General features: G+C 41.1%; 1 protein-coding gene across 1 annotated transcript; it reads right to left on the reverse strand.

Annotated features, from left to right (window-relative positions):
- Positions 1 to 8093: 8093 nt before the first annotated feature.
- GREM2 (gremlin 2, DAN family BMP antagonist) lies at positions 8094 to 8600 on the reverse strand. Its single transcript, XM_010169390.1, has one exon. It carries the CDS (start codon positions 8598 to 8600, stop codon positions 8094 to 8096), a length of 507 nt encoding a protein of 168 aa, XP_010167692.1.
- Between the last annotated feature and the right edge of the window lie 1968 nt (positions 8601 to 10568).

Raw genomic sequence — 10568 nt, forward strand, 5'->3', positions numbered from 1 at the left:
TGACTTTTCCATCATGACTGATTTTACATAAAATGAATATTCCTCTAGTGAAAAATTAATCTGGCACCTCACATTAAAATTATACCTGTAGCAACTAGTCATCAATTACATTTGTAAAATATTACAACAGAAGATTTTTTCATGTGTCCAAGTCCCTGTCCATCCCCCTCCAGGCATGATTTAATTCTTTTGCTCTTTGTAGTCATGGCTATGTTACCATGACACATCCTTGGAATGAAGCAGGTGGTAATTTACTATATTCTACCTAACAATCTGACCCAGGAAGAAATAATACTGCATTTATTGTTTCTTATTCCGAATATTTAGGGAGAGTTGGCTGTGGTTAGTCCCACAAGAAAATGTAAATGGAGTAATGACTTAGGAATGATAAACTAGATTTTATTTTATCAATTTTATCTGAAATCAGATTAAGATGTTATTTCAAAAGAATTCTAACCTAACATTGGCTTGGATTTCTCCATCTCACCTACAGGTTGCCATAGGTAAAGAGACTAAGCTTTTTTTTTTTTTTTTTTTTTTTTTTTTTAAGAAATAACTATAGGCTTATTTATTCCTGCATCATTATTATTTGCACTGAAACTACGACTTTCAGTGTTACTGAAAACTTGATGGGATGAAAAGGAAACATAACTATTTCACAAGCAGTGTGTAGCTGCAGTTTACTTCAGTTCTAACTTCAAAGGAAATTTATTTCTGAATTTCCTTCCTCCTCTACAGGAAGTATATTTGAACATTAGCCTATGTATTTCTGTGCTTTTCATATTTGCGTGAGGTGGTTTTATGTATACTAAATTTTCTGCTTTTAAAATTTATTTTATTTTTCAGAAAGCAAAGATAAGTATGAAAATCTGAGAGAAGAAAAGCAAAAGCTGTTGTTACCTGGTCACCAAAACTCAACATGCCTGTGGGTGGGGAGTGAGGGGGAAGGAAACTACATCATCCTGATTTTTTGCTTTCTTTACCTTTTTGAATTTGCTTTTTGTTCTCTAGAGTTCTCCACCAATTGATGTGTTATTGTACATTCATTCACAAATGTAATCACTTTAATGGAGTGCCCAGCAATAGACTAGGTATGGACTTGAAACACCTTCCCTGTACTCTGTATCTCCTTTACCACTCAAAACCAGTATTTTGTAAAGTGTACGGTATATTACAAATAGGCCAAATCAGCATGCACAAAAAGCAGCATCTGCATCAGTTCTGAACATGCTGAAAATTGCATTCAGTTGAACTTCATCAGAATGTTACTCGATACAGCAGAACATTTCCATTCCTACTGGCAACATCTGTCTAACAAAGACTTCATGGCACTGCACTTAGATTAGGGAAAGAAATGTTACTCCTAGTGAATTGTTTGTATCCGTTTCATGTTGGCATTTGTAGTTTGTATTTTGAATCGTTAAGTGCTGTTTATACAGTATAATCAATGCTTTCCCAACTTGTTTGGTTGCCCTCCATGACTAAATATTTGTGGAACAAGATGTTTACTGTAACTATCTTTAAAATCGATAAGGCAGCATACTTTTACTTCATCTTTTGCCAGATAGTGAATGCCAGGTGGTATCAGGGTCAGAAATCCAGCATTAAATTAAAAAAAAAAAAAAAAGAAAAAGAAAAAAAAAGAAAGAAAAAGTGAAAAGCAGGAAAATACAGAAAAGCACAGAAGTATGATAGAGAGTATGAGAGAGATTTGGCTATTATAGTTTGTTAATATATAAAGCAGCTAATACTTTTACATGAACTTTAGAAGGTATAGTATAGTTTTAACTGCTGATCACTTAAGTCAGACAGGCTTTTGGCTACATGTACATGACTTCCCTTTTGGAACTAGCTTTACAGTTAATTTAAAACTCTGTTAGAGAGCCATTAAAAGATGCACATGGGGATTGACATTTATGGAAATCAGTAGCCAATTCTAATGACAGAACATAGACTAACAACTAATTGACATCAATTTCACACTTCACAGAATTGCAGACTTTTCCTCTAGGCTTTCAGTGTCCCTGACTAGGAGGTTAATGATTGAAATCTATGACTTAGGGCTTCCATTTTGTACCATATGCTTAATTCCTACTTGCAATCCAGAATTTACTATATTAGTTTTGATCTGTTCAACAGATAACAACCCCTTCCTCCAGTCCAAACTAACAAGCCCCAGATCAATCAGCCTGATTGATAACATTTTTCTTTCAAAGCGCACTTTTCCTAAAAGCAGACAGTGTGTGCAACTGAATTGGACGCACGTGCTCACAACCTTGGAACCTGAAAGACACTGGGGTAAGGCAAATGAGCTCTAACCTGATGGGTTGGGTTATTCCCTGTCTAATCTAGCACATCAATAGACATTCCTAGCTGTCCAGAGGCTAATACACCCTACAGGGTGTCATAAAAGGGAGTGCGAAATATGACCTCAGGAATCTGTTATTCTTCACATATACCAAGCACTAGAAAAGATGTTTTTTTCACTATGTGAAAAGCAAGTCTCCTGTTGCTGACAAACCTATGTGAAAATCTGTACTCATAATAATTTCTGGCAGGGATATAAATTACCAAGAATGGAGTTCTAAAATTTTGTGTTGATGGGAGTAATGTTACTATTTGGGGAAGTAGAAAAGAAGAGATTATTTGCTGTTACAACTAACTTATGGAAAAAAACTTTAAAAAAATAAAGCTATTTTAATGGCACTGATTCAAATTCATGTTTGTATTTATGTAAACAATAGTCTTTTCCTCTTAACTTTGCTCCTAAGTGCAAGAATACAGTAGCATGTTTTCATTTGTAGCCTTCCTGTTCCCTTCAGTACCTACAGTATGTATATTATTATACTAAATAATAGATCATCTAACAAAGATCACTATGTGCAATACTGTATTTAGTGTTTCTATTTCAATTTTTTTAGAATGTTAATTTATATGAAAATAAAAGGAATAATAATGATATAATTGCCTTCTCTCTTCACTGTCAGGCTATGCTGTAGTTTGCTAGCATCCATTTGCTCCCTAAGCACCATATCCCACTCAGGCTCCTGTGATCATGGAAAAAACCTTTGTAAAGGGATTGCTGGAAACTGGACTTCTCTTTCCTTGCCTTTTGAAAGCATAGTGACAGTAATTCCCAGTTATGTGGACATAATACCTTTTCCCCAGCTGGTGGTAGTGAGGAGCTTCGGTCTCCTTTACCCAATCAGACTGTGTATCACTCACTTCTCTAGCTTGTGCATGCCTTCCAGTAGTGCATTTGGCTTAGGTTCGTAATTTGTTCCTTCTAACACTGCCTATGAAACAGTCTCAAGAAATTGCTATAAGGGGTAAAATATGTATTTCAAAGTATTATCTGCATATTATAATATCTTTCTATTTTTTAATATCATTAAAGCGTTATCCAGCAACCTGGTAGGACTGTCACATACATGTACATCACCTTTTTCACTGGATCTGCAGCATGTGTATGGAAAGTTATTTGTAAACCTCTCTCTCTCAAGAACAGCATCAGAGGCTGCCTGCAGCCAGCCATACCATGTTACGATCTTCAGATACAAGCTGCTACATAGATTTTCCTCTTTTGTTTTGGTCAGGCCCAACTGATTTGGTTGAGCATGCCTCTCTCATATAGCTTCTCTCCAGCCTGTTTTCAAACTTCTGTACAAAGTAGCCCACTATATACAGCACCAGTTGACCCACAGCACTCTCAAAGTGGATTCCCAGCATAAGTTTCACCACTGCTCTTTTTTTCAGTGGCACACTCGTTTTTTGGTTTTTTTTTTTACAGAATTCTGGACTAATGTTCTTTTGCTTGTTTGTTTAGACATGTTTTAAAGAGGCTGAACACCCCATTGGTCCCCTGTCCCCCCATTTACTGCAACATCAAGCATATACTTTTGAGTTGGCTGTAGTCCTACAAGAGTTCTCACAGAGAAAATTCTGAGCCTTTCTTGATCACCAACACCATATATCACTCACTGTTACTTAAACAAATGCAGCAGCTAAATAAGGACTTTCATACCTGAGCAGCAGATGTGCCTTACTGAGAATAACAGTCGGGGTTTTATGAGGCGCTAAGAAGATTCATGTTGTTTTGCTTGCAAATTAAAGCCTTTCAGAAGCATGGTACTTTGTCACGTGCCATGACACAGTAGTGGTTAGCTTTTTTTGTAGCACCTTTCATCATCCCAAAGCACTTCCAAAACTTAGTTAAGTATTAACCAGCAGTGGCAGTGGGAATACCATTAATGACATCTTCCATAGACTGACTTTTTTTCTTGCCCAGTTTTTCAGTTGGAAGCAGTTAATAATTTCATTGAGAGAAAACACAGCAAGTCTTTGCACTGCAATTATTTTGTTGCATACTCTAGATTAATAAGGAAAGCTGAGTTTGTGCCAAGTCTATTATATAACTTACTTAGGTTACACCAATTTTAAGCTGCTATGAAAAACTGATGGAGCTAAGTTTTTCTGAAGGTAGTGTGAGCAGATCAGCAAAGGGAGAAGACAGAAACCATGCCCTACGCCATTCAGGTCTGCAACCAATTTTTTGGATTACAGTGTATACCTCTGGTAGGGTGGTTCCGTAGTCAGGCAGCAAGAAGCTGCAATAGCTGGAGCTGGACTCCAGGCTGTACCACAAACAGTAGAGGTTCAGGTGGACGCTGGGCAATGAAGCTACCTGCAAAGCAGGAGAGTGGCTAAGAGAGAGGTGGAAATGAGAGAGGAGCATTGGAGGAGACAGCTGCCTGAGCCCACTGACAGAGGCACTTGTGAGTTCTGAGCGGAGGGCCCTGACCATACTTAGGTAGCTAAAGCACAGTAAAACAGTAATTCTCAAAATCAACAGCTAGTTAAAAAAAAAATTAAAATCCTCAAATCCATTAAATTGTTGAACTTTGAGAGAATTTGGGCAAGAGATGGGGAAGGGAAGAGAGAGAGTGCTCCTGCAGGTGTCAGTTATAGTCCCATAAAGAACATAGCTCTCCCTTCCTGCTTCTTTCAGGACCCATGACAGGCATTTCTTCTGATCACATGGAGGCTCATTCCTCAGGGTAAGAACTCCCTTTCCTCACTAAAGTTTTTCTTCAAGGTTGTTTTGCAACTATATTTTCTCTGAGTTGGAAAGAAAAAAAAGAAAAAAACCCAAAGCACTACCCTGCTTTTAGAAAGACATACAGTGTACTCATTCAAGAGCTGATAGCAACCATTAAAGCTCACCTGTATCTTAAGATAAACAACTTTTTTTTCCCCCCTCCCCCCCGTAAGTAGTTTGGTGCCTGTTACATAAGGATCTAGCTGTATTTTAAGCAAAACCACTTCGGTCAGGGTAAGAGTTACTTCTCTTACCACAAATTATGCCAGCAGTTCAGCTAGTGGTGGTGCTTTGGTTGTCTTCTTGTCAGTTAACCAGAAAAAGCAGAATTTGTGCATGCAGAATCTACTCCAGAATCTGGCATATAGTGCAATTTATTTTTCCCTCTTGCCTTGCAGGTTCTTTTGGGAGGATGGGGGACAAGGGAAGAAGGAGCTAGGCTTTCCCAAGCTGTTAGGGTGAGCCATCATTTACCTGCATCTGGTAGGGTCAAAAGGAAGCCGGAGAATATACTGGTAAGAAAGCAGCTGGACACAAGGTGCTGGAAGCAAAGGCTGTACACCTGGATGCCATATAACCCTAGAGTAGCTTTATTATTTAATCTATAATTTAATAGTAGACCTATAAAATAATTACATTATACTTAAAGCATTTCTTAATTTTTGTTTTCATTTATAAAACAAGAATTAAATACAGTTTTAACCATTACAAGCTCAACTCAGTTTTTACATAAACACAGCTCCTAGCAGGAGCTTTAAGCTGCAGCATATTCATATTGCAAACTGGTGAAAAACCCAGGCAGGGCATAGCTTAAAGATAAAGATTCTTGCACATTTTTCCTAACTGAAGTTACTAGGGTGCTTTTCTCTCTGTAGTTCAAAATGCCTGACTCTCAGTCATTTTTTTTTTTCAAGCGGAGACTGAGATGCCTGGAGTCTTAGCAGACTATAGCTATTGCCACCTCCCCACCCCACCCACACCAACACTCTCATGCCCATACTGAATGGTGCCCCTTGGGTGGCTGGCACGATGCTGGCAGCGCAGCAGTGACCACCTCTAAAGCAATCCCTGTGCAAGGGAGTCTCCTTGTGCGCTTCTGACACGCTGAAAGATCACAGCAGCAAAGCCGTGGCCCTTCACGTAACAGGGCTAACAGAACCTGACCAACCTCATCCTGCCTGTGCCAATCCCCGTAAACCGCTTGGTGAGCTCTTGTGGAGCTCAGTCCTGAAAGCCTCTTAGAGCAGCCTGTCTCACATAATAGAGACCTGTGGCACTGAACCCCCTGGCTGGCGAGAGTGCTCAACACGTTAACCCCTTGAAGAGGCTGCCTGTGAAAGGGCTGGTGGAACACAAACCATTCTATGATCCTGTGAAAGGGCTCCCACAGCAAGCTGGTTTCACTAGATGCAGATGCTGAGCTGTGAGACATGCATCAGGGAGTCGGCATGTCATTTTTAATTTGTAAGCTTCAGACAATTGAGTACGCACAGGCTTTGGTTTGGAGGAAGGGGCTGGTTTGTTTTGAGACACAGGATTGCAATGCAGCTGGGACTAATACAGATCAGAACCGGAACAAACGGGATATACAGGACATGCTAAACTCCATCAACTGCATAACAACATACTATGATGTAAAATGAACTGCAAGTGTTCACCAACACTGATTATGTAGGGCTCAAAAACTGAGTGGACCACCAGTACTGTAGCAATTACAACTTACTCTATCCCTGCTCCTACAGCTGTGACCCATTCCAGCGGCACGGACTGATAGGTTTGTCCTTTAACACATTACCATGGTTTCCAATCATGGGAGAGACATCACTCCCAAAACCTGATGACACTGATGCAGCTTTTGTATTCAGTCCAGCAATGACCAAATTTTGTCCTTTGTGCAACAGTGCTTTTATACCTTACGTGAAACATTGTTCCCTTTAGATGTTCTCAGCTCCTCTCCCACTACCCTCCCACTTTCCCCAGTCTGAGCAGGCATAAATATAAAGTCATAAATGGATGTTGTCCTTTTTGGAGTAGGAAACACACATATATCTAGCACATAAAAACCTACTGAAAGCCTAGTTAAACCACGTCCATTTTAAGCCAGGCAGCTGACCTAGCAACCGACTCTCTTACTCAACACATTTTAATCTCTGGCATATTCTGCCACAAGAAAAATATACATGGCTAGGTCTATAATACTTTAAACAGCTGTTTACTATAGCTAGGTTACAAAATAAACACTGCTGTGGAGACCACATGTTCAATATACTCTAACCACAACAGCATCAGAACCCACCCTCAGTCTGCTCTGTGGTCACGGCGGCTGACCCAGTGCCTCGCCCTCTCCCCCTCGCTTCTTATCTGCCCTTCAGACAACAAGCCCAGAACCGTCTGTCATTGCACAATTAAAGTCATTGTAAGGAGATGAGCCTCATCAAAGAGTCTCACTTGCTTTTTGCATGTTACTCCTCGTTGCTCTCCCTCATCTGTGTCCCCCAGTCCTGGGCAGCATCCCAGCACTTCCAAGTGGGAGCGGCGAGCTCCGGACCAAAGCACGGGGAAGTCATTCTTGTCTTGTGGAGGGGACTGGAGTGTAGGGCAGAGGGCTTTACTCCACACAGTGGAAACATTTAATGCTGGATTCAGCCAACTGGTCACTTTTATATGCTTAATCCCAACTTCTGGCAGCCTGCTCCACTCCAGAAGACTCAAAGACTCAACCATCAGATGATATTGGAAATAAAATTAAATTCTATGGTGAAGTGTCTAACAGCCCATTAAAAAGCTATATTCCAGTGGGCAAGCATCAAGGACGCTTTCCTTGCTGGAGAGATGCCTCCTGAAAGAAAACAAAACACACACACACAAAAAAAAAAAAAAAAAAAAAAAAAAGGAAAAAGAAGAAACAAACCAAGAAAGCAGACAGTCTGCTGAGTGGGAGAGGCAGCAGTAAATCTGATAGGGGCAACACCAAGCAGTAGCTACATGCCTGCTCTCACAGTTTGCCTGAGTTGTTAAGATTCACAGACATGCACCGACACTGCTTGACCTTCTGAATTTTCTTGAGTCGGAAAGGTGGGTCCAGCTCAGGGCACTCCAGCTGCACGGTTGAAGAGGTGACCTTGTGTGGCTTGCAGAAAGCACAGGACTGGAAGGACTCCTCCTCTTTCTTCACATGCCGTGGTATGTAGAAGGAGTTGCACTGCCCATAGCAAAAGCGGTTGATGATGGTGCGGCTGATGCAGCCCTCCTCGCTGACAGTCTGCCGCAGGGGCTGCGTCTTGCACCAGTCGCTCTTGAGGTACTTCCTCTCGGTGACCACGAGGGCCTCCTGGCTGGAGGCCAGCACCTCCTTATTCAGCTGCTGCCTCCGCTCCGAGTGGTTGCTGCTGCTGTCTTTGTAAGGGGAGGGAATGGCGCCGGCAGGACGGTTTTTCCTGGTGTCTGTTACTCGAACCAGCGCTGCCATCAGGAAAACGGACAAGGCAAACTTCCAAATCATCCTGCAATGGCAACACAAGTGGCTGTTAGGAGAGACACTTGTTCAAACCACAGAATTGTAATGGAGTTGAACTTTACACATGCTTTTAGAAGAAGTGGAGATCTTACCACCTTTGTAATCCCATCACTTTTCCTAGGAGATCAGCTCTACTCTGAGGCCCTACTCCGCACCCCCCAAGCTTTCCGACTACTCGCTTTTCCCCTGTAGAGACACAGCTGCTTTGATCACTGAAGCAGTGCATTTGCAGAAGCTTCAGCCAGAAAGGTTTCCTCCTTCTCTGTGCAATCCTGGGCCAAACAGCTGGGCAAACTCCTGGCTAGTGAAGACTCAGAAGACTCCTGCCAGTACTGTGACAGCAGACCACAGGGGACCGCAGGGGAGAGAGAAAAGGAATACCAGGTTACACAAGGTGAATTCCCATCTGCCTCTCCAGTCCCCGAGTCCATGCCCAACCTTGTTCCACACAGAAGTAGTGAGAGGTGTCCAAAAGCATATTTATATTATTTTAAATTGCTTCTGAAGTTTCTTAGGGCTTTTATGGCACTTACATGCTTGCATTTGTTGTCTTTGTGGGAGGCTGAAAACCTGATGGATTTATTCTTGCAGTAAGAGGAAATGCTTAAACACAACTTCGAGGACTTCATTACTGCAGTGCCCCTTAGGCAAATAGTTTAAGAAGGTTTGTAAACAGGAGAGAGTTCAATATTTATTGTAGATATTAAGGAATAGGGAAGAGCATAAGCCAGTTGCTAAGTTAAAACACTCAGCCAGTTGGCAAAATTATTTTTTCCTATGGTTGTCTATTAAGCTTTCTGGGGAGCATCTCTTACCAGCTCTTGGATTTTCATCAACCACTTGTCTAACTCATTTTAGTAATGTGTCTCAATGTGCTTCCAGGATATCAGAGTAGACATACTAAATTTCCTCATAAAGTCAATGCTCACCAGTGAACTGCCACAACTCATTTGACAGTTCATTTCATGTCATTCTCCCTGAGAAGGGAGAACGGAGGCTCTCTAGGGTGCCTGAAGTGAGTGCAGCCTGGAAGTTTCCCATTCAGGGGCAAGGACACTTCAAGTCTTTCTGAAAATGCTCTGCTCACCTTTGTTCTTAATGGGCTATATTTTTGTAATAGTGGACAGATGAAAAACATCCCTCTCTTTCCAGTAAAGCTTCAAACCATTCCAAGTAATGATTTTTTTTTCCCTTTAGAGTGATGCCAAGACAAAAAAAATATCATCACACCAATAAATATATATGTCTAACACTGCAGACACTTGAGATGTTGCATAGGTACTCCTAACATGAAAACACGCTGTTTTCCAAAGACACCAAGAGATCAAAAAAGTGTTTGTGCAAAGGTGCAAGAGAAGATGACAACAGCAATAACAAATACTTCTCACCTATCAAAGCTGTATTAACACCTATGGAGACAAAGAGAAGGAACTACTGTAGCAGACTAAGTGAGATAACATCCCTTCAGGTGATTTTCTAAGTTTATGAGATCTGAGCATCAGACTTTTTGACTAAATTTCTAACGGGAAAGGTTTGAAGTGGTGAAGGAAGGTGCTAATTCTATAGCTGTGAATGGCAGATGTTCTGACGCAGAGTTAAACTTCACCAGACTGTGTGCTTGAAACAGAAACACCTTTAAGTGGAAACCAGTATTTCTAAAACCCAAATAAGCTCATTCATCTGCAACCATGCCAGCTGCCCACTGACACCCATTGTTGTCATGGGTACTTTAAATCAGTGGCCTATTTTCACACTACTTAGCATTCAGCACACAAGTCCAGAAGTTTTGTCCAGAGTCTTTAAATGAAGCAAGACTAGACTTGGCTTTGCTCACAGGTATTGTCGCCAAGATCATTGGATGTCAACCCACACAGCCAGGCCAAAATCTAATCAGGTAATTAGTTTCAGTTGAATGTAGTGTTCCACGCTTCCTTTCAAACTGTTCTCATGTTA

The sequence above is a fragment of the Antrostomus carolinensis genome, unplaced genomic scaffold (assembly GCF_000700745.2).
Source record: "Antrostomus carolinensis isolate BGI_N321 unplaced genomic scaffold, ASM70074v2 scaffold11046, whole genome shotgun sequence".
Lineage (NCBI taxonomy): Eukaryota > Metazoa > Chordata > Aves > Caprimulgiformes > Caprimulgidae > Antrostomus > Antrostomus carolinensis.